Source organism: Osmerus eperlanus, chromosome 2 (assembly GCF_963692335.1).
Source record: "Osmerus eperlanus chromosome 2, fOsmEpe2.1, whole genome shotgun sequence".
Lineage (NCBI taxonomy): Eukaryota > Metazoa > Chordata > Actinopteri > Osmeriformes > Osmeridae > Osmerus > Osmerus eperlanus.
Genome location: NC_085019.1, coordinates 17,407,672 through 17,433,545, shown reverse-complemented (window position 1 = coordinate 17,433,545; position 25,874 = coordinate 17,407,672). Strand labels below are relative to the sequence as shown.

General features: G+C 40.8%; 1 protein-coding gene across 1 annotated transcript in view; it reads left to right on the top strand.

The window, feature by feature from the left end:
- The first annotated feature begins 8,376 nt into the window (after positions 1–8,376).
- rabep2 (rabaptin, RAB GTPase binding effector protein 2) overlaps positions 8,377–25,874 on the top strand; it is a 60,830-nt gene continuing 43,332 nt past the window's right edge. The window contains exons 1-4 of the mRNA XM_062453992.1: positions 8,377–8,707; positions 9,391–9,552; positions 9,637–9,722; positions 9,866–10,231. Of these exons, the coding sequence (XP_062309976.1) occupies positions 8,665–8,707; positions 9,391–9,552; positions 9,637–9,722; positions 9,866–10,231 (657 nt within the window). The 5' untranslated portion in view covers positions 8,377–8,664. The remainder of the gene's footprint in view (positions 8,708–9,390; positions 9,553–9,636; positions 9,723–9,865; positions 10,232–25,874) is intronic.

Here is a 25,874-nt window from a genome sequence, read left to right as displayed (position 1 = left end):
CTCTGGATAAGAGCGTCTGCTAAATGACTAAATGTAAATGTAAACTTCAACACCTAAGTCTACCACCCTTGTCAGGGCAGATGACTGGAAGGTATGGCTGGAATTCAATCAAACCAAATGCACTTAGACTGTCCTGTCCTCTTCACACGCCTTGCATGAATCAACAGGCAGATAAACTCCATCCCCAATAGACCTTTCGTGGTAATAGTCTAGTTTGTTAGTTGGTAAAACTAGTTTGTTGGCAATTATTCAGAGCTAGGCTACTACATCACATGACCTAAATTAGCTATAACCCACCAGCAGGGAGACTTTTTCCAAATAAAATAACTGATTAAGACTTCACAGACTATTTTGAGAGTCCGAACCTGTGGTACCATGGTTAAAAAGACATAAATGGATATCATATCTGTGACAGAGCTAATTAATAATTTTACAGTTAATTTTACATAAATTTGGAATGTTGGAAATGTTGCATCCATGTAACTGCAGCATTCTATTTATGTGAAATGTATGACACAGTTATGAAATGAACATATGCAAATAATGTTATTATTAATAATTGTTAAATATTTTTGGTTAACTCCAATTTAATTATCTTCCACAAAATGTTCTTTGCATTTGTTCTGCAGTTACTCCATGTGAATCCTCCATCATCGGTGCGCATACCTCCAGATCTGATGAGGCCTTTCAAGGTACCTCCTCTTTTAATACAGATACATAGCTACTTTTCTCACCATATAAACAGCAAATGTTTACTCCTCGACAGGTCTGAAAACGCCTTTGTAAACCGAGATTTGTTAAAACGTTTGTACAAACAAATCATTTTAACAAATCGAGGCGACAAAGCGTTTGCTGACCTGTCGAGGAGTAAACATTTGGTTTCTACTACAACAATACGTGGGAAGATCCCAAATCAAACATGTCGAATCTGGAGCAGACGCCATGTTGTCAGAGCAATCAGCTGCACTTGCACTGGGGGGTATTCGTCGTAGCTCGCTAAGCGGTTTAGCGAGCTAATTTTCAGGCTAAGATAAAAAACGCCCCTCTTTTTGGTTCGTGGAAGCAACTTTCGATAAATCACCATAGTAACATATCAATTAGCACTAACCTGCTCCAGAGCAGGCTAACGTAAGTGTAGCTGGATAAGCTTGCCACACCCCCAGAAAATAACATGGCAGCTCCCTTTTTGAGAGACCCAGTTGACCAAGGAGCTATAATTTAGTTCGATTAGCTTTCCATACCAATAGAGTTCTTCGCGATTGCCAAGATCCTTTATTTCACACGGATGAGTTCTTGTTTGAGCGATATCGATTCAGCCGACATGGACTCATTTATTTGCAAGACCTTCTCGGGCCGTACATTGCAAATATCACACGCCGCAGCAAGCTTTATGCTTTATTATGAGCTTATGCTGCTGTATGTGAATATGTAACGCTATGTTTTACGAAATGTCTTGTCTTATCTGTTGTGCCTGTGCTTTTTATATGTTTCACTGTGGGAGAGTGGGAAACGTCATATCGATTCCTTTTTATGTCTTGACATGTGAAGAATTGACAATAAAGCTACTTGAAACTTTAACTGTGCTTCAGACTGCATAGCCTTGAGGTTTTTTGCGTCAGGTAGGCTATAGGCTACATTTTATACAGTATAGGCGATGCAGAAAACATTGGCAAAGCCGCAGCATGCGTTGCTGTAAGAAAAGTGTACTTGGCGCTTAACCAGCTGATGAATCAATTCATCATATTCCCTGGCCATGTCCCAGTCAATGACATCAAAGAGGGATTTACACATAGGCCTACATGCATATACACATATATAGTACATGATATAAGCGCAGTAGCCTACATATATCCCCATAATTGTCTATGAATTCGTATCAATTAGATACTCTTTGGCCTTGTTTTTATTTAGCCTACTTATTCTGAAAGAGTTGAGATCATTATTTTTGCTAGCAAGATCTCATTCGATTATTAATTTCCATTAAGCCTATACCAGCAGGCACAATTAAAGAAATGTGATCTGATTGATTGGGGTAATGAGGCACTTAAGATGAGCCTATACATTTCCCCAAAACTTTCGCATTTAGCTTATCGGCAATTTTTTCCCAAGCTGCTTGTTTTGCTCTGGCAGCGGTGGCGGTGTTTGACTTAGCCATGATTATATGCTTATTGTCTTGAGACTCATTATAATAGTTTGCTCGGATGGCGAGAATAGCCTATCACCGCTCTCTCTTTCGTCTTTTCCGCCATCATACCGTTAGAAAATCACGGTTTTGGTGATCGACCTTTCCTGCCTTTTGAAGTAGGACGTGCACGTGCAATTTCCCTGATAAGTTTAGCCTGATTGAAATTAACCACATGATTTGAAATGCGGATCAGCCGTTGACGAACCGATATTTGCTGTTATCACTCATCTCGCTAATGTTAACGTGCTCAAGGGACAATTGATTAACTTAGCTTCAACCCTTACGACGAACGGGGCCCGGGGCCCAGGGAAGAACAAGTTGTCAACAAGTTTAAATTTCCTATAAAAACGGGACGAGTGGGTTGCTGCTGTAAAGAATAGCTTGTTGATCTTTCAACGTTGTGTCAATAGTAATATTGGTGGAAATACCGTTAGAATCGCGTTGGTTTTTCAACGTTGTTTCAATATTAAATAAGGGTGCAAAATGATGATTGGTCAACATCAGAGTCTGACGTTGTTTCAATGAAATTAGCGTTGAAAGCGGATGTTGATTCAGCGTAGTTTCAATGAAGTTTGCTATCTGGGTTAGTACTTTAAAAAGGTGGTTTGGGGTGTATAACTTGTCATGGAAGGGAATTTCCAATCATGCCTAGCATCAGTGGCGATGTGTCCTTTCTTAGGATACTGAAATGACTTTGCGCAACAGGCAAAGGATCCACCTGAACAATAAATATACTTCAGTAGAGATAACTCGGTTGTGGATCTGACACTGCATGCGTAGTTCTAGGCTATGGCTAACTCTCATATCCACCTGTTTTTTTAACCCTCGACCATACACTGGGTTCAGAAATGACAGGTGGGTGATGTAAAAACAGCAGATCATATTGAACATTTATCGGTGCGTTTATTAATTACTACAATTTCACAGTAGTTATTCAACAAGTAACCAGCAGATAGCCTATGCTGCACACCTCCCAGACCGTTGCTTTTAGTATGCAGGCATCACAGCTGAGGCCTGTTCCATAAAGCGAGTTTACCGAATAATCCAGACTTATGTCAGTTAGTCGGACTCATTTGTAGTTCATTCGGTTCCATAAAGCTAGCTCAACGTAGTTCGAACTCGGTTATTATGGCAACTTAGGCTGCGAAACTAGTCTGGTCCGGGGCAGGCTAACTGTCAGGCGTGACTTGGTGCTTAACCAGACCTTCCTGTAACACTGACCCAACGGGAAAACGATGATTTACCACGGATATTCTAATTTTCTTATTCTCATCAGTTCAATATGTTCAACATTGATAGAAAATCAACTTAAATAGCCTACATAGGCTACAACATTTAGCCTAATGAATTAAACAATGATGAACAATGATTTGATACACACCACGTTAAACGTAGCCTATGGCTAGCCTACAGTAGTTTGTGATTTCAAATGTTTAGGCATCAGGCATAGGCCTATCTCAATCTAAATTATCCGAGTATAATTATCATAGCTATATCGTTGTTAACAGTCTACAATTGCACAACAAACCTAAATCCATAGGCTACATCTATATCCTCCATTTTCCTGACACAACCATGTTAAAAAGTTAGGCTACTGGGTAATGTAATGAAAATAGTAGGCTATTTATTTAAAACAATGTAAAAAAAAAAAGTACATTTACATGTGTTTAGAGGGTGTCTGTTTCTTAATCAACGACGTAACTAAAGGTCTAAAAAAGGACCTCGACCTACGTAGCCTATCGTTCACGTCAATCATGGCGTGTCGTTTCATTTTGATGAAGCGGTGGATGAGGGAGCTGTCATACTACACGGCTTAAAGGGAACGTTCTTTCTGGAAGAAGTCACGTGGCCGTGTGCATTGCTTTTGCCGTGGTGGATTGTATGATCCATGTTTTACCTCTCGGGCTGCTTAAGAATAGGGTGCACGTGCAATTAGCTTGACTACTTAAATCTGACTTGAATTAGTAGGAATGCGTGAGCTGAAATTAGCCTTTATGGAACCACTTTAGCCCCGCTTGACTTGTTAAGCTAATTCAAGTCTGGTTTGGGACTTTAAGTCCAACTTATTTGAGCGGCCTTTATGGAAAAGGCCCCTGGGGGGTATTCGTCGTAGCTTGCTAAGCGGTTTAGCGAGCTAATTTTCAGGCTAAGATAAAAAACGCCCCTCTTTTTGGTTCGTGGAAGCAACTTTCGATAAATCACCATAGTAACATATCAATTAGTAACCTGCTCCAGAGCAGGCTAACGTAAGTGTAGCTGGATAAGCTTGCCACACCCCCGGAAAATAACATGGCAGCTCCCTTTTTGAGAGACCCAGTTGACCAAGGAGCTATATTTTAGTTCTATTAGCTTTCCATACCAATAGAGTTCTTCGCGATTGCCAAGATCCTTTATTTCACACGGATGAGTTCTTGTTTGAGCGATATCGATTCAGCGGACAAGGACTCAATTATTTGCAAGACCTTCCCGGGCTGTACATTGCAAATATCACACGCCGCAGCAAGCTTTATGCTTTATTATGAGCTTATGCTGCTGTATGTGAATAACGCTATGTTTTAGGAAATGTCTTGTCTTATCTGTTGTGTCTGTGCTTTTTATCTTTTCTTACAGCAACGCAGCATGCGTTGCTGTAAGAAAAGTGTACTTGGCGCTTAACCAGCTGATGAATCAATTCATCATATTCCCTGGCCATGTCCCAGTCAATGAAATCAAAGAGGGATTTACACATAGGCCTACATGCATATACACATATATAGTACATGATATAAGCTCAGTAGCCTACATATATCCTCATAAGTGTCTATGAATTCGTATCAATTAGATACTCTTTGGCCTTGTTTTTATCTAGCCTACTTATTCCGAAAGAGTTGAGATCATTATTTTCGCTTGCAAGATCTCATTCGATTATTAATTTCCATTAAGCCTACTGCCAGCAGGCACATTTAAAGAAATGTGATCTGATTGGGGTAATGAGGCACTTAAGATGAGCCTATACTTTTCCCCAAAACTTTCGCATTTATAGCTTATCGGCAATTTTTTGCCAAGCTGCTTGTCTTGCTCTGGCAGCGGCGGTGTTTGACTTAGCCATGATAATTTGCTTATTGTCTTCGCAGAGACAGACTCATTATAATAGTTTGCTCGGATGGCGAGAATAGCCTATCACCGCTCTCTCTTTCGTCTTTTCCGCCATCATGCCGTTAGAAAATCACGGTTTTGGTGATCGACCTTTCCTGCCTTTTGAAGTAGGACGTGCACGTGCAATTTCCCTGATAAATTTAGCCTGATTGAAATTAACCACATGATTTGGATGCGGATCAGCCGTTGACGAACCGATATTTGCTGTTCTCACTCATCTCGCTAATGTTAACGGGCTAAAGGGACAATTGATTAACTTAGCTTCAACCCTTACGACGAACGGGGCCCAGGTCTTGGTCTTTTTAAGCCGTCATGTCTTACTACATTGTTTGTTGACTCCCGTTAAAAAAATTGTTGTAGGCATCAGACTTTTATAGGCTCCAATAACCTCTTTACTGACTGTAAACGCACTCTACCAAGTACTATTTGGTAGGCTAATGTAGCTACTATTTGAAATAGTGGTACAATAGACATCGGGATAGATTAGCTCTAGCTCTACCTTAGGTAGGCTATCAATTTCAGATCAGCCTAAAATAAATTATAGCCTAAAATAAATAACGTTCTGATCCAGTGGGTCGGTTAGGGGACACTATTCGATGTATCGCTGCTATCCACAGCCAGTTAATTGATGGTAATATGCGCTAGTCATGTTAACTCGGTGGTAAAGTAGCTAGCGATAGGAAACGCGCTAGCCGGATGTAGTTCAGGGCCTTGCGTTCTAAACTGATCTGTTATTGTTTACGTTCCAAAAAAGGTCTATATAAACGGATTTATTAACTTTTGAGAACGTCTTCTGGACCAATAGGAACAGCGTATTGGTCCAATTATTACACTAGTATATAAGAAACATATTTGTACCTGTTCCGAGTCTAGTCCTGCATTTACATTTTCAATGACTTGATCTTTGAATCAATTTTGTTTTAGGGAGCAATCAAGATGAACCAGCTACAAAAGACATCCCTTCCTTTTGATTATGACAAAGACTAAAGAAACATTTTGTGAATCTTGATTGTAATGTCAATTATTATGCTTGTTTCAGCAGAGATTTTCGGTTTCCTGGAGGGTGTTGAGAGGAGAATTATGATCAAAATATTAAGGATGCAGGAGGAGTTTAGGAATACCATTTGCCGAGTGATGGAGACTGTGGAGTCCCGGCCAATGAGACATTCTGAAGCAGCAGACACCAATACACCATCTCTTCTTAGTGGCAGTAAACTGTTACGATTAGACAAATAGACCTACAATGAAGTTAATTTTTGTCTTTATATTGATGTGACACATTCTTTAACAGAACATTAATATGTACAACTTGTTAAATGTGTCAATTATGTTGTTTGAAATTAAATGGTTTTGAGGATTTTTTTTCTTTCTTTAGATTCAATACCTGAGCCTTCTTGGAGGCAACAATATTGGAGATGGTGTCAGAAGAATCGTAAGAAAAATCGGGACTAATGATTTATGGAAGAGCTTTAGTTTGAAGGGGAGAAAGGGGATGAGACCCTTTCAATCATTTATTAATTTATGATGTGGTGATACATAAGATAAATCTCACACACACACACACGTATATAATATAGCCTTCAACCAAAAATATATTGCAGCACATTCAAGTGGTGCACTTTCCTCACTTTTATCTGCATTTTTTTTTCTTCATGACCACTTAACGTTATGACCTCCCCATTTCAGTGGGGGGGTGGTTGATACTGTTGAGCGGTACATTTTGTGCCATTGTTTCACTGTACACTTTTGTATACTAAACATTCACTGTAGGCTACAGTGCTTTATATAACACACTGTATTATAGTTTTTCCATAACTCTGCTGACAAATACAGACAAACAAACAAACAAACCACACTGAAAACATAACCTCCTTGGGCGGTAATGGAGATTGCTCAACACTTGTCCCACCATTACTAGTTCAGTCATATTAATATTTTTGTTTAAGTGCCTGCAGCCGTTCCTTTTCCAGTGTGGACTGCCAGAAGGTGGAGGAGGCCATTGCGATTACGCTGAAACATGCTCCCCACCGCAGATCAACTAACCAGGTATATACACATTATATACACTTATCCATACATACGTGGATCAGTTAATTGAAGGGGGTGGATTGGTGCAAACGTATAGCAACATTTTAATGCATTTTGCCATGCGACCGATTTTGTTTTGATTGTGTTAATGTTGATGCAACAGTTGATAGATTAAGCAGAATATGGAAATCCGTTATTAATTGCGTTATGTACAACATTTAAGTAGGCTATGAGAGTCAATAAGAGAACATTCATGTTAATTGCAGAAACATTCTAATTTTCACTAGGTAAAAGCAGGTAAAATTGCTCTGTTGTCTAAGTAAGGGATAATGTATAGAACGCCGGTCATTATCGGGAAATAAGCCCCGACAGGTCGAACAGCACCCTGACATGAAGCAGAGGGGTGTTGCTTCTCCCTGAAGGGGGATCAAATAATTGCATCAAATAAGTAATAACTGTAGCTAATTGTTGCAGGTGTTGATTCCGGAAGAACTGGTGGAGGGGGAGGAGGAGGAATAGGAGGAGGGGGAGGAATAGGAGGATGAGGGGGAGGAGGATGAGGGGAAGAAATAGGAGGAGGATGAGGTGGAGGAATAGGAGGAGGAGGATGAGGAGGAGTAGACACAGTCAAAATATAAGTACATTAATTCAGGATTTCTAAATCAATTTTAATAAAGTGTTTGTTTATACTATAAATTGTTTATTTTCTTATTTAAGCTTATACATAATAAGCTACAATACACAATACTTAGTAGAAGCCTGTTATACTTTAAGTTTATTTAAATAAAGAAGTTAAATTAAATTTGTTGAGTTTAAGTAAACACATTCAGTTTAGTTTGGCACTATAGGCTCAATTTTACCAGAAAATATGCATTATATACTTTGTATACAAAAAATATCCATTAAATGCATAAATGAGACTATAAATTAAGGTTGAGAAATTGATCCTGCATTTGGCATGTGAAAGTCCCCAGCATAACCTCTGCAACCTATGCTAAATGTTATGAGGACGTTACATGGACATCCCGGGGACGTCCAGACAGAAAAAAGACAAACAAAAAAGACATCATGGGGACGTTCCCTTGAGACGTCCTGATAACTTTCGGGGACGTAATTTTGCTAGCTGGGTGGTTAACATCCTGTTTTATTTGACCAGAAAAGGCATTTCGAGAGGATGTTTACGTAATATCCGTTGGTTCATACCGGGGAAGTTGTTTCCTGAAGTTGACCTGGAGATATTATTTGCCTGAAACTGGTTTGCAAAGATACAATTTAATTAGTTATCAAACTCCTTGAAAACAAATGATTTGTGTTCAATGGATTTGTCAGAGAAAGCAACATCTCAAAATGAAGACATTGGTAAGTAGCCTACAGTACATCAGATCGCTAGCGCTAGACAAAAGCTATTACTCTCGTCTTAGCTTGCTCCATGCAACAAGTTTTTTATCTGCCGGCTTTCCTTCACGACTGTCATTAAAAAAAATAATACTCTCATTTTTTTAAATGACAGTGAATATCAAAATGATATTAGTTAGATGTGAAGCAATCAGTGTCAGGTATTATTAATTTTTGAGGGGAAACACGTAACATGATTGAAGCTAGCTAACTCGCCGTAGATGCATCCTCACAGACAACCCAGCTAGATTTTAGCCCTAGATTGACTCCAAACTGTTAGCTATGTCACGGGGTTCATGCCAGTTGTTACGATTTGTCTCTTCTTAAAAATCCAAAACTGAAAAGTTTGACCAACAGGTGGTTGAAGGTGCTATACAATGAGAAGCCTGCCAGTTTATCGTAGACATACTATAGTGCACTTGTGTTACAGCAATGAGTAATTTGTTGGCAGTTGTTGAGGACAATTTAACGCTGACATGGCACTCCCAGTCTGAAGACTTCCCTAAACCTGGTCTCACTCACAGTGACATTTGGTTTTACTTTCTAACTGTGGTATAATGGTCACCTTGCAAATAAAATGTCATCACCTAAAATGAAAGGTTATATATATTTATATTGAAAGCAAAATCAGAAAGACTTGTTTTCAGACACAGTGGAGAGCCTGCAGGCCCAATTAGCCGATTGCAGAGCTCAACTGGAGCACTGGCAGGGTGTGGCGACAATCTGTGAGCTGAGCAAACAGGAGGAGCTGAGTGAGCTACAGAGACAGTGTGACCAGGAGATCCAGTCTCTCCAGGAGGCTCTCAGAGGTATTTGTCTGAGAGAGTTTTACTGTGGTCAACAGAAGATGTCTCCAAAAAGTATCAACCATTGAAACTTGCTCCTGTTATTAGAGACAGCGTCACAGTATGAGGCCAGAATATCTACACTGCAGTCTGAGCGTGCCCAGTGGAGGAAAAATGGTGGAACCACAGATAAGGTGTGTTTGTTTATGAGTTCCGAAAGTGTGATACTTCCAAATCATTATATATGTACGCATATACACATGCACATGTAATTTTGCTAATACTTTCTCCTTTTATATTTGATGTTCTTTTGGCCTGCTCTCTTTCTGTTTTACAGAGCAGTGTAAAGAAGGGTAGGGGAAATGCAGGAACCTGCGCATCAGAGAGACAGACAGAATCACCCACCAATAGCTTCCAAGAACCAGAAGACAGAATTCAGAGTGACAGACCATACAGCCTTTCAGCAGAACTTGAGTCTGAAGGGACAGGGCTCCTAATGGAAGGCTATTTCTCCCAGCACTGCGACAGTGCCTCTCTCTCCTCCTTCTCGCTGGACACACCCTCTCTGCCCAGGCGCCCGCCCCCTCAGGACGATACTGCATCTCTGGTCTCCACGGGAACACTCGTGCCCGAGGCAATCTACTTACCACCCCCAGGTCACCGGCTGGTAACACACAGTGACTGGGATGCACTGAACGCGCAGGTAAATAAACCTGAATAGCCTGAAATCCTTATACACTTCCACAGAATTTACAAAGAGGCCTTGAATGCTGGACACACTCCCCCATAGACAGCGCTTGAAATGAACCTTTTTACCTGGTAGCACTGCAGGGTTTTTCCTGGGTCAAAATGGGTTTTCGGTGCTCAAAAAAAAAAAAGTACATATATTATTTTTTCTAATCAGTATTTGTCTGCCCCCCCCCCCCCCCACCGCCGAAACTAAACCTATATTTCGGAACAGGTTAATGTAATTGTCTAATAGCTAATGTAATATTGCACATATTTTCGTCCTATTTCCCCTAAAGCAATAAAGTTAGGGTACTTAAAGACACCTTACACTCATAAAGTATGTTCTAAATGGCATAAATGCTGCCAATTAATAATTGGGTGTGCTCAAGCCTTCGGCGAGAGCACAACCTTTGTTCTCTCACATATATATTATTATTCTTATTATTCTTTTTGCCCCCCTAAAACTCAGTCAATATTTGGCCTACATAGACAACGTAGGTGTCAAAAGTTTCGTCTTGGTAGCGATTGAGTTGCTTCTATTGGAATTTACGTTCCGTTGCATGGTTTGGGCTTAAGTTAAGTTTTTGTGGCGAAAAGTGAAGCTAACGGTGGCTAATTTGCTAGCCACAGTCACTGACGTTACTAACGTCACGAAAACACGCGTGACTACCCTTGGCAGAACATTCGTTTCGCATCTGTTAACTTGGGGGATAGCTAGGCTAACTATAGCTTTACTGCAAGGCAGCTGCAGAAACGCCACAAGCAAAGAGGCCAGGGTGATAACTATTTACTCATTTTACTTTGTGATATGACACACAATTGTGATGTGTAATGTACAATATAAGCTGATATTATTAAGGAAGTACATCTACTTTCGGAAACAGTAGTCTACTATTTCACTGAAGTATTAGCATCATGACATTAGCCTGTGTTGCCCGGGCAACACATACTACAGTGGTCTATGATGTATCTGTTTTCAATCGTTAAAATAAACATTCCTCACATATACATTTTCGTTGTAGGATTTATTCTGACATTAGTAAACGATTTGTTGGTGAAATTACCATTACCTGTGGTTTCAAACCAGTGTAGCTCACTGCAACGCTGTAGCTTACGCGAGACACACTACAAAAACATCTACAGTACACAGCTGTTTAGGAAGTCAAACGGCGACAGAAAATGTTCGGCACTCCCCTTACTTAAATCAAAAGTCTATCTAACTACTAACCTGAACTTCATTGCCACAGCCTAAACGTTGTCAATCTGTTCATGAAAATAATTAATTTCAGCCTAAACCGTACAACGGAACGTTGAATCGAATTCAACCAACGCAATCGCTACCAAGACGAACACAGCAGTAGTCTAGTACTGTACCGTAGTAGAATTTACCGGGGCAGCTTCTCCACACAGGGCTATATCGCATTTTGCGTTACTGACAATGAATGATCGCTACCAGTGAGCTTTTTATGAATGAGCGATTTTCCACTAAATAAATGTCAAGCTTATTTACGTTTTTGGGGGCATATTTTCAGTTAGCAGATGGTACTGTTTGAATCGCGATTCCATCTTCTACTGCCGGTAACGTCGTAGAATAATCTTCAAAGGGGGTTCTTTATTAATGAATGAATGCAATATGAGTAGGCTAAATGCCTGAAAATATCACGAGAAGGGAAAACTTAAAAGGACGTTTAAGTCATAGAGATTAGGTCAATTTTTACACCGCTCTGCCAAATTTATTCGTTTTGATTCAGCTATGAGGCTGCCTCTTGCAGGGGAAATGAGAAGACATCTATTTCATTCTACACTTCACTCGTATTTTGAGTTGTAAATGAGCAGCAACAAATATATGCTTTTAAATCTATGTAATCTTTATAAATAATAAGTATGCATTTTTATATAAAATATACAGAAATATCAGTTGTAAAAATGACATTCAAAAACGGACCCCTGTGCAACCGATGCAAGCAAGCACACCCTACAATTTCCCCAGAAATTGTACCCTCTCTAGTTGACATAACAACTTATTGTAAATGGTCAGTAGCCGAGCCTATCGATTAAGGTAGGCCACTCTGAAGCATGTACACTGCCTGCTTCATTTGATCTTGATGGGCTAAGCATTCTGTAGCAAATAATAACAATAAACCCACTTATTAATTAAAACTACTTCAGCATAATAATGCACCTAAAATACAAACCTGAGCAAGGGCAGCAATCGCTGTCGAATCAACAGACAATTTATCTAGCAGGGGAAGAATACAAACAACGAAAATCACCAGTTAACTTGATTTCAATTTGCAAGAACTATAGACTTATACAATAACAGGCTTAAATGACCTGACAACAGGTCATTTAAGCCGTATAACATAAGTTATACGACTTACAGTTCTCAAGGACGCACCCATGCAATCTCAACTGTGGTGTGAAGCGCGTGTCCGTGCAATTCTCCGACATGCACTCTAACAATCACTGCTGATAGACGGCCTAAGATTTTGTACAGCCTGATTTCTGATACCGTGGCGGTAGAAATTTAGCCATAGAGGAAACACTGCACTATATATTATCATTCCAGGTTACGAATACCAATGGAAGCTGCGTTGGAAATCGTAAATCAAACTTTTGTCAGCATTTTGAGTGGAAATTTCATTTGCATTTGTACAGGTGTATTCGTGCACGTCGGGCTGGCTCTCGCAGCGGAACGATACGTCTGCGTCTCCTCACAGTTTGTTAAAGTACGGCTACGTGTGGAAAATGGGAAAGTGTACTTTCAACGAGACATGGCTAGATCACAGCGATGTCCAGTGTTGTTTACAAGCGGTACCCAGCTCCAGGTACAAGGCTCGCTGCAAACTTTGCAAAAAAAAAGTCAATTCGCGCACCTCACAGTTGCGTATTGATCAGACAAGAAGACACGCTTATCAACTCAATTACTATTGATCAAAACAGAACGAGCGTTCGGCTGTAGCCTACTTTAAACATACTATTGAGAACATATTCGCTGACATGTATTGCACGTGTGATGAACACAACTTTTTTTTTTTTTTTTTTTTTTTCTTCATCGTGGACTTTTTTGCCTTTGGCGCTCGGGATTTGTCATTGGCGCTCGGGAAAACGGCTTTGGCGCGTGCCAAAATTTTCTCTATGCAGGAAAAACCCTGCACTGGTGCTCCCAACTTTAAAAAGTTAGGAGCACCAGCATGAATTTAGGAGCATCCACCTAAAATATTCATATTGTCTTTTCAGCTCTTCAAATTTTGAGCACTAGTTAGCTCTGTGTCTCGTGACAACGGAGCGCGGAGTGACATTAAGTGATTGACGGCTAATTTTAACCACTCTAAAATCTGCATTATAGTTAAGAACGTAAAGATGAAGTTTAACTAACGTTGGATAGAATGGTAGACCGGTCACTATCAGCTCACAGCAAGCACATGCTGTGGACTAGGCTAATTGGGGAGCATTTTGTAAAGAAAATATAGCTTCAAGCAGTGATGCGGGTTCCTCCGCAAAATGGCAAAATATTATAAACATGTACACTGTACAGCGTTTCCTCTATGTTGATTTGGCTGTGGCGGCCCGCCACGGCAACATTTCTGCCGCCATGGTATCAGAAATAGGGCCGTACAAAATGCCGTCTATCAGCAGAGTGCATGTCGGAGAATAGCACGGACACGCGCTTCACACCGCGAGCGGGCACGTGCGCCACTCGGCGTTAAAGGGAGAGAAAGAAAAAAGAGACTGCCGCTGTCCGGAGGATAACTAGCCAGTTGAGATCGCGTGTGGGCGTCCTTGAGAATTTTAAGCCGTATAACTTCTGTTGTCAGTTCATTTAAGCCTGTTATTGTATTACTCTATAGTTCTTGCGTGATTTTCGTTGTTTGTATTCTTCACCTGCTAAATTGCACTTGGCTGTTGATTTGATAGCGATTGCTGAACGCCCTTGCCCTAAAATACAAACCCACGTTTGTATTTTAGGTGCCTTATTATGCTGAAGTAGTTACACTGCATTAAGATAATGTAATTAATAGTGGGTTTATTGTTATTATTTGCCACAGAATGCTTACCCTATATGTCAAGATCAAATTAAGCAGACAGTTCCGTTTCATACGTTTTTCGGACAGACCTGCCCCCACTGCTAAAAAAAATCCTAGCGGAAACACTGCTGTAGAAGATCGAGAGTCGGACAACAAGAGAGCAAAACTACTTCATGTTTGGCCAACAACAATAGGCTGACTGGGGATTTGAACTCATGAGCATGAGGTTACAACTCAGTCTCTCTATCCTCTCTGCTACACACCAACTTTTGAGATTCTATGAATAGAAAGGGCACAGTATTAGCTTTGGTCAGCTTTGGGACAAAGGTTAAGAAACGGTTGACATTTCAAGGTGAAATTGCATGAAATTGCGCATGGTACTTCAGAATGATGTCATCCTGTTTAACTAAACGGATAATCAAAATTCTGACAGGCCAAAAGACTGTGACTGGATATGAACCTGTGACCTTGCTCATTGCAGTGCATTGTCTTAGACGATTGAGCTATACTCAATGTTGGGAACTCTTGTCAGTTACTGTATAAAAAAGTAAGCTGTTTCTCCTGTGGCCAGCCTTGTTAGATTTGGCAAAAGTTTAAGCAGCTGTAATTCAATCATATGTTGACATATCAAGGTTAAATTGCGTATGGTATTTTAAATGATGTTATCCTGTTTAACTAAACAGATAATCAAAATTATGACAGGCCCAGGCCCAAAGGCAGTTGCTGGATTCGAACCTGTGACCTTGCACTTTACATCACACTGTTTCAACCCATTGAGCCATTCTCAGTGTTGAATATTGTCATGGTCAGTTACTGAATAAAAAAGTAAGCTGTTTCTCCTGTGGTAAGCGTTTAGATTTGGCCAAAGTTTAAAGGGGTGATTGATTGCAAAACCGATTTTACCTTGTCATAGTTGAATAACGACAGTTCGGTGGGTAAAATGAACATACAGTGAACCTCAAAGTCCATTGACACCTCTTTCCTATGCAAATCTCAAAATGAAAAAATTTGGCTGTAAAACACTAGCTTTTCAACAAAGCCACCGGACTGACGTCAGTCCGGGGACCGCCTTTTTTGGCTCTGGTCTGTATCTTTGTCACGCCCCAAGATGTACTTCCAGACCAGCCCACTCACTGGTGTTCTTGCCCAGTCCGAGGTAGCGTATCCGATGCTAGTTTAGCTGCGTGCTGCTCTGTGTCGGCTACTTCTAAGCAATTACAAAGAATAACGTTTTGAAGTATAACAAATATATTGAAAATGGACCACGGTCGTAAATGCTGTGTTCCAGGCTGTACAGGGAAGGCTAACACTCAGTCTTCCCAAGGAGCCAAACATTCGACAGGCATGGCTGCTGTTTGTCTATGAAAAGATCCCAGCGAAGTTCGACACTCAATTATTCATTTGCTCTGAACATTTCACCCAAGACAGTTTTGACAACCTTGGACAATTTCAAGCAGGATTTGCTAAGAAGCTGAACCTGAAAAGATGTGCTGTTCCGACCGTACGCTCATCGCAACCGCAAGCTGTAAGTAGGCTACAGTATGATTTTGTAGGTAACAGGTATTGGCAATGCTAACGTCTCCTGTATCTAGCATAGGTAGAATGCTAAATACGTTTCTAAACACTTCAACATACTTTACTTAGCAAATGACTCTAGCTAGACTAGCTGTAGTCGGCATTAGAAGGGAAGCTTCCGAAAAAATAGCCAGAAAACAAATAGCAGTCTGGCCTATTGCTAACGCCTGTCTAGATTATCTATTTGAAAGAACTGGAGAAAGGCAGGTGCTAGATACAGGATACGTTAGCATTGCTAATAACTGTTACCGACAAAATCATACTACAGCTTGCGGTTGTGATGAACGTAAGGTCGGAACGCACCTCTTTTCAGCAACAGCTTCATAGCAAATCCTGCTTTAGCTACATTGTCTCAGGTTTTCAAAACCGTCCTTGGTGAAATGGTTTGCGCAAATGTGTCGAGGGTCGAACTGCACAGGGATCTTCTACGCTACGGTATAGACAAACATCAGCCATGCCCGTCTAGTCAATGTTAGCTAGACTCTAGCTCATCTGCTTTTTATTAACGCTGATTTGCAAGGAATGCAAGAACAGCTAGATAGCGAAAACACCTAGACTGCAGGCATTTAAAGATCCTGTAAAGTGGACATGGAAACGAGTTTTAAGTTCGCCACACCATAGAATAATGTGTTATTAACTACCCATCCAAATTCGAATGAAAAAATAACACCGACAAGTATGTTAAATTAGGCTTTGAAATTGTGAAAAAATCAGCAGTCTTCTCTGCTTGAGACTGGGGAGGCGTGTCGCCTGAAGGAGCTGAAGCTCCGCCCCTCGCTGCCTAGTGCCTACCTCCGACCCAGATAATGGACGCTATGTCAAGCCGAACAAAACCGTATAGAATTACAATTTATTTGTTCAATGAGTGAAACATACAGATTCATATAAATGAAATGTTCCCGTGAGCTGTAACAGTAAAAATGGACACCAGAGACAACAGTGAGCTCTCCAACTAGGCTACTTCTAACACATTAGCTACCATTTCACCAAAATACCATCATTCTACACCGAGTAACCTAATATCAATTTAGCGGTTTGCAGAGATACCTCTGGAAAAGTTATCTAGTATAATTATAACAAGCACACAGAACTGAGTGATGAACTGCTGGCGGCGGTGGATGGTCCAGGTGCGACCGGAGGATGAACGGCCGGAGGGGCGATGCTCGGTACGGTTCCGCGCTGCAAGAGAAGCCATGTGTTGGTGAACCCCATCTGTCTCTGGTCCATGTTAAAACTGTCCGCTGTGAAATGGTCAGTGCAGAGGCATCTGTTGGAGTTTATCCGAAGCTTTCCATGAGCGTGGCTCTTCACAAAATCTATCCACCTATTTTTCCTTTCATTATCAATAGGGAACTTAAATGGCGTTGCAGCGCAGCTGGAGTTCTTGCATCCAGGGAAGATGCAGTTGCGGGTGGTGGGAGACATCCAGAAGCTAGCTAGCTAGCTGATGTAGGCTACAATAACAGTACAGCAGGAGGAGCCATTCAGTGATCTGACGTAGATAGGGCGAAATGACGTAGATAGGGCATTTTTTGGCTCCGCCCATGAAAACCTGATCTGAAAACGGAAGAGAAACTGTTCTTCGGTTTAACTCCACATTTCAGTGTGACAAAGTTTTACCGCTTTGCACATGCTTTCAGGAACTCATTTCATACGTATATATGTACTTAAAAGCAAAACATGGAATTTACGTTACAGGATCTTTAAACTAGTTTAGCTTGCTAACGCAAGAGCATAGGTAGAATGTGTGATGATTTAGCCTAGTTTATTGGCAATGGGGCTAACGTTGTTTCATGTTCCTGACTGTTTCATTCAAATAAATAACCTGCGTTGTTATGTAAATCTACAATTCACGATGCATGTTTGTCCAGATCTTTGTCAGGTTATTTTTCAGCAAGATGTCTAGAGCTAGCTAACTGAAGCTGAGTTGAATCACAATATAGTTTGGTTGCTATAAGCTGTAACGTTTTGCCCACCTAAATCAATCCAGTTTGCTTCGACAACAGAAGTGGAAACAACTAACGTTAGCATTTCAAATGATATCTAGTCAATCTGTTGAAAACTGTTGTGTAGACACAATAGATTTATTTGCACGTTTTTATTTCAAGTCTCCACCTTACCTGTGTGAAGTTGGCCCACCACCCAACGCAAAACATTGTCAAAATAGTCTCAATCGTTTGTGCTCCGTTTGTGCTGGTTTGTGCCGTTAACATTTTTGTTTGTGCTGCAGCGGTATTTTTTATATTAGACATTTAATTATGGCCGATGACGTCACCAGCCCCCCCACTTGCTCCAAACTGATTGTAAATAGTCGCAATCGTTTGTGCTACGTTTGTGCTGGTTTGTGCTGTCAAAAGAAATGTTTGTGTTATTATTGTTTTAAAGATATTACTGTTTTATTTTTCACACATGACGTCACTCAGCCCCCCGTCAACGTCCAAATCTCATAAAAATAGTCTCAATCATTTGTGCTACGTTTGTGCTGGTTTGTGCTGTTCAAAGAAATATTTGTGCTACTATAGTTTTTAAGTTATTATTAAAACTTTATTTTGCCCACTTTTTATGTAACCAGCCCCCGTCAACATCCAAATCTCATCAAAATGGTCTCTATCCTTTGTGCTACGTTTGTGCTGGTTTGCGCTGTTCAAATAAATATTTGTGCTACTATGGTTTATAAGTTATTACAAATTAGTAAATGTTTTTTAAAGTAGCCCATTGATATAACCTATTGTGAAGTTATAAAATAAGGGGATATGTGAATGAATGAATCACAAAAGGATCTATCTGTTGAGTTAATAGGTGCCAATCGCCACCGATTGTCCGGTAAGAACAGATGATGTCAAAGTCCCAATGACAAAGTAAGAACGGTATTTATTTCCACACACAATCTGATTTTATGCTATTTTTGCACTTTGTTGGTTGATTAATAAATGGCACACGCAGTTGTGTTGTCAACGTGAGAAATTGCCTCTTCACTTCTCTTATCACATTTCCCAATACATATAATCCTTTGGTTTTCATGCCCAGCCCAGGGTCATGTTGGAAATGATTAAGGCCCCTAACTGAAAAGCACTGCAGGGGCAGCTGACTTCATACAGAAGTTATGCTGACTTCACACAGACGCATAGGCAGGTAGCATTGGCTATCTTACAGTAACAAGTAGGCCTAGAACAATCAATTATTTGAACAGCACAAACCAGCACAAACGTAGCACAAACGATAGAGACCATTTTGATGAGATTTGGACGTTGACGGGGGGCTGGTTACATAACAAGTGGGCACAATAAAGTTTTAATAATAACTTAACTATAGTAGCACAAATATTTCTTTGAACAGCACAAACCAGCACAAACGTAGCACAAACGATTGCGACTATTTACAATCAGTTTGGAGCAAGTGGGGGGGCTGGTGACGTCATCAGCCATAATTAAATGTCTAATATAAAAAATACCGCTGCAGCACAAACAAAAATGTTTACGGCACAAACCAGCACAAACGAAGCACAAACTATTGAGACTATTTTGGGTTCATTCGGAATATGTGGGGGGGCTGAGTGACCACAGGATGACCTATGAAACATTCTTTAATATCTAAAAAATGATAGCAGCACAAACGAAAATGTTAACGGCACAAACCAGCACAAACGGAGCACAAACGATTGAGACTATTTTGACGATGTTTTGCGTTGGGTGGGGGGCCAACTTCACACAGGTCTCCACCTTCGGTGTTTCAGTGAGTGCTGTTGGGCGTGTTGCGTTTTTGCTCCCCAGCTTCACTCGTTGAAAACCAACCAATCAGCGCGCAGCTCATCTAAATATTAATGAGCATACCATAAAAGGACAAAAAGCTAGTGTTTTTTCCCAGGAACATTTCTGAGGATCTATCGGGGCATAGAACAGCAACCGGGCCATTTTCAACCCAACCAATGTTACATACCCTATTCGGAGACCTTAAGGAACAGTGTGAAATACCCCAAAAACCCGGTCAATCACCCCTTTAAACAGCTGTAATTCAATCATATATTGACATACCAAGGTGAAATTGTTTATGGTACTTCAGAGTGATGTCATCTTGAACCCTATTAGGTTTGAAAAACCATTAGTCAAAATTAGATTTGATTTATTGACACAAAGATATTGAGGCTATGTGGACATTTACATAAATACACCCCTTTCAGCCATTTTGTATTGCATTTCTTATTTCATGTCACCCTATATAAAGACATATATTCTACACATCTGTAACAAATTTCAAGTCGATGGGATCTATGGTTCATGAGGAGAAGGGTTTTAAAGGTTGTACCAAATTTGGACAGTACAGCAAAATCTATCAGGGCGGACCTTATGGGTTCTTGAGGCTTTTTTGTTCCCCATGAGAAATAAGGCATGTATACCAATTTTAAGGCATTTTGGAGTAATGGGGCGCTGGGGAAATCACGTAGACTTTGGGCATGGCTTATAGCGCCACCTATGGGTGTACGTGGGCCACTAGCCGTCTGGGAGTAGTGAGTGACCTGTTGTATCATTGGGCCAAACTTGAAAAAATCGGGTCGAGAACTTTTTGAGCTATTGAGCCATTTAACGGAGAAGAGGAAAAATAATAAATATAGCTGCAAGCAGCGATGCGGGTTCCTCCGCAAAATGGCAAAATATTATAAACATGTACACTGTTGAAGATGGAGAGTTGGACAACAAGAGAGCAAAACAATAGGCTGAATGGGGATTTGAACTCATGAGCATAAGGTCACAAGTCAGTCTCTCTATCCTCTCTATCCTCTGCTACACACCAACTGTTGAGATTGTATGAGTAGAAAGGGCAGAGTATGAGCTTTGGTCAGCTTTGGGACAAAGGTTAAGAAACGGTTGACATTTCAAGGTAAAATTGCATAAAATTGCGCATGGTACATCAGAATGATGTCATCTTGAAGCCAATAAGGTTTGAAAAACCATCAGTCAAAATTATATTTGATTTATTGACACAAAGATATTGAGGCAATGTGGACACTTACATAGATACACCCCTTTCAGACATTTTGTATTGCATTTCTCTTGCCATTTCACCCTATATAAAGACACATCTGCCCGCACACTATCTCCATCCATGATGTTTCCCTCGGTCCCAGCGCAGGTCATGCCAAAGCAGAAATGCTGCAGCAGCCACATGAGGTTTAGATGTAGTCCAAAAATTACTTCCCACAATCAATACATATCAACCGCAACATAGATTTCTAACTTTCTCAAAGATGGCTTGAAAACCACGGATATTCACTTTCTTCTTGAGTAGATCTCAAGAATAGCCTCATATGCAACTGGCTAGGGTACAGCCCATGTACAGCCCACATCCAGCTCCCTGCGAGTGTAGCCTCTGATAGTAACGTAGCCGACTCTCTGTTCCCATTAAACTACACGACGTGCACACTCAGGGTGACCAACAAGATTATATTAACTAACAAACAATAACATTACAAACATCTAACTGAACGAAGACAACAACTGAAATCCCTCGCATGGCCGTTGTAACCGAACTATTTTCCACTAGTCTTTGCGTTTTTTGACATGCCGCACTGCATGCTGGGTACTCGAGAGCACTGACAGCTGATTATTTAGCTGTGCTCCGACTGCGTGATATGACGAGATGCTAGTGACGCGCTAAGGTCTCTGAGTCTCCTGCATTAACAAGTTTTGCTCGATTAGCAAGCTATTTTTACTAATGTTTTGTTAGCTATTGAATCGTAATGAAAGCTAGCTAAAAACAATGTTAGCTAGCTTGGCTAAACTGGTTTTCAGAGCAACAGAAATCAACAAATCAGATCAGTCGAACTTTATTCAGAAAGGGGGGGATCTGTATTTTTTACTCTACTCTTAACGCGTGACTATGTTTAACTTAATGTCTGCACCTCTCTGTCACCAACTGTCTCTGGAGTGGAGGGTGGGGGCTTCATATCCAACAAATTACACCTCTGAACTTTTAACCCTTGTGTTATCTTCGGGTCATTCTGACCCATCAGTCATTGTGACCCACCGTCCTATTGTGACAAATTTACCGCATACAAAAACAAAGTGAAGCATTGTCATTTAACCGTTGGGCTGTCTCAGACCCCCCACATTGCAAAGGTTAAAAGAAAATTATTTTTATTTGTTTTTGTATTGGGTAAAATTGGGTAAACACAACGATGGTTCGTTATAAGCCTTTGGGTCATGTGACCCGAAGGCAGCACAAGGGTTAAAACAGATCTAATGGCCTACTACAATTGTAAATATCCTAGGACCCAATTGGGCCGCGATACAATGTCATCTAATATTTTCTGCCCATTCTGCACAGTTTTTGGGACTTTCCACACCAGCACCCTTTGCCCAGTCCCTCTATTCTGCCCTACTACATGTGTTTTCCAACACCAGTTACAATCAACCCTGGGCAGGGACCGCGCCAGATAATTTTTAATACAGGTGCTGAGGAGGTGCTAGATCATTGACAGGGGGAGCTGCGCAATTATATATACATAAATACTATTAATAAAGAAGCAGTACTTCTCTTGAGTGGTTTTTATTCAGATGAATAATCATTGGATTCAGGTCAAAAGTCTATCACTTGAACTGGTTTCATCACTTAAGACACAAAGTCAGCAGCTTGGCATACTGGGACATGGAAAGGATTAAACATTTAGACTTTCATCAAAGTAAAAAATGCTGGTTTGTCCTTTTTCATCAATGTCCTCAAAAAGGCAGTCTGCAGAGCTACTGTGTCTGTGGGGTGACTGTCTGTCTCTGGAGGGCTGGCAGGCAGGCAGGCAGGCCGGCCAGCTGAATGAAGCTGTCCAGCTAGAGAGGGATAGTCCAGCAAGGGGTCTGTGATGCTCTCAGCATTCTCTGTTGTTGCTCTCAACATCCTCTATTGAACTCTGTTGAGCAGGCCTCTGCATGACCCTCCAGACCTGTAAAAGTGAAGAAAGGATCCATGTCGGTTCAGTTGTGAAAAAACGAAGCTTTTTCCATCTACACTTGACATAAACTACAGTTTTGACTGTGAAATGCAGTGGCATTACTTGAACTTGAATCCAAATGTGTTGACCTGATGGAGACCCATGCAAAGTCACTCAAAACACAGGTTTGATTCCAGGCTCTGGCAAGAGTATTTAGCTCTAAACTGGTCAATATATACACATCTGACAAAAGACCAGCTCGACCTTTGCCTGTAAACAGTGATTCTGACTGTCAGAGACCTTTAAATAGCCTGACTTACTGAAATTGGCAAAACTAGCCTGGCTAACGTAGGTTGCTTTCTCAGGGCATGTGACGAATGAAACAGGCTCGCCTTGAAAAATCAGATATACTGGCTATCTTTAGCAGGCCCATGTTTACAAAAAGCAGTCCTCCCTGACGTTTTTGGAGTAAAATTGAGCCGAGTCTGACTCTGAGGCTAACGTCAAAACAATGTACCCCCGGGACGCAGTATCACTCCAATTGCAAGTCCACAAATCACAAAAATAATCGGAGCATCTGGCTAAAAGCACAATTCCCACATCTCCTAAAGGCTGCCCTCCTCGACCTTTTTTGTGTAGACCTAACTGTAAAATGGTGAACTTATGTTATGAACATGACGCGACCAAAACATGGCTGCCGCCTAAGCCTATATGCTCTGGATAAGAGCGTCTGCTAAATGACTAAATGTAAATGTATATGCGGTCTCCCTGGCGCATAGGCTTATTACAAAGACTTTCACGCCCCAAATCAAAATTCTGAGCCGACAGGTCTGTGGGGAATTGCTTTTTCTCCTAAAGGCTGCCCTCCTCGACCTTTTTGATGAACAATTCGCCGAGATGCAAAATGATTCACTAATTAAAAACAGAGGAAAAAAGCTAAAGCTACAGTAGCTACTTTTCGAGTTCGGTTTTCCATCACTTCAGACTCACGATCTAAAGGTCTAAAAGTGCTAAAACCTTCACCATAATTTAAGAGTGGTGTACTTTCACGAACCCAATCATTGATTATATCCTAAAATGTGTAAAAATAGGACTTATCGAACGTGGCTGCCTCCAACACATCAAGCGATTCCAGTTGAAAACAACAATGGCCGCTGAAAAATAATTTATATTCGTAAAGGCGAGCTGAGATTGGAAGCGAAATGAAACGGGCTAAAAACCAAGGGTGGGGCTTGGTCAGCACACAATTTCCAGAAAGGATATGTGTGCGTCTCACCAAGCTCGCGCGTGTGTCAAGTACGGGTGACCACCTGTCCCGCTTTGCGCTGTATCGCACAGCATTTTCAATGTGCAACGTGCGGGACATGGGGTGAAAATGCTGTGCGACACAACGCAAAGCGCGACAGGTGTTCACCCTAGTGTCAAGTGGCAGGATGAGTCTGAGAATTTGGAGCACGTGCGCTGTGGAGCAATTCAATCATATATTGACATACCAAGGTGAAATTGTTTATTGTACTTCAGAGTGATGTCATCTTGAACCCTATTAGGTTTGAAAAACCATCAGTCAGAACATTTACATAAATACACCCCTTTCAGCCATTTTGTATTGAATTTCTTATTCCATGTCACCCTGTATAAAGATGTATTCTACACATCTGTAACACATTTCAAGTCGATTGGATCTATGGTTCATGAAGAGAAAGTTTTTGAAGGTTGTACAGTACAAGAAAATTCATAAGTCGGACAATATGGGTCCTTGAGGCTTTTTTGTTCCCCATGAGAAATAAAGCATGTCTACCAATTTACAGGCATTTTGGACTAATGGGGCGCTGGGGTAATCACGTAGACTTTGGGCGTGTTTTATAGCGCCACCTATGGGCGTACATGGGCCACTAGCCATCTGTTGTATCATTGGGCCAAATTGGAAAAAATCGGGTCCAGGACTTTTTAAGCTATTGGGCCATTTAGCCGAGAAAAATAATAATAATAATACTAACAAACAATAGGTTCCCTCCTACCGGAGGAACCCAAATAAGAATACTAACAAAAACAGTAGGTTCCCTCCTACCGGAGGAACCCTAATAATAAGAATACTAACAAAAACAATAGGTTTCCTAATGACCACATGGCAGGGTTTTTCCTGCATAGAGAAAATTTAGTGCATGCCAAAGCCGTTTTCCCGTGCGCCAATGACATATCCCGAGCGCCAAAGGCAAAAAGTCTGCGATGAAGAAAAGAAAAAAGCTGTGTTCATCACGCGTGCAATGCATGTCAGCGAATATGTTCTCAATAGTATGTTTCAAGTAGGCTACAGCCGAACCCTCGTTCTGTTTTGAATAATAGTAATCGAGTTGATAAACGTCTTCTTGTCTGATCAATACGCAACTGTGAGGTGCGCGAATTGACAGAGTGGCCACTAAACTGTCGTTCCACTGCGAGGGCCAGCCCGACGTGCCGAATACACCTGTAAAAATGCAAATGAAATTTCCACTCAAAATGCTGACAAAAGTTTGATTTACGATTTCCAACGCAGCCTCCATTGGTATTCTTAACCTGGAATGATAATATATAGTGCAGTGTTTCATCTATGGCTACATTTCTGCCGCCACGGTATCAAAAATCAGGCTGTACAAAATTTTAGGCCGTCTATCAGCAGTGATTGTTAGAGTGCGTGTCGGAGAATTGCACGGACACACGCTTCACACCGCAGTTGAGATTGCGTGAGTGCGTCCTTGAGAACTGTAAGTCGTATAACTTATGTTGTCAGTTCATTTAAGCCTGTTATTGTATAAGTCTATAAATATAAATCAAATATAAATCAAGTTAACTGGTGATTTTCGTTGTTTGTATTCTTCCCCTGCTAGCTAAATTGTCTGTTGATTCGATAGTGATTGCTGCCCTTGTTTAGGTTTGTATTTTAGGAGCATTATTATGCTGAAGTAGTTTTAATGAATAAAAAGTGGGTTTATTGTTATTATTTGCTACAGAATGCTTAGCCTATCAAGATGAAATGAAGCAGGCAGTGTACATGCTTCAGAGTGGCCTACCTTAATCGATAGGCTATATAGGCTACTGACCATTTACAATAAGTTGTT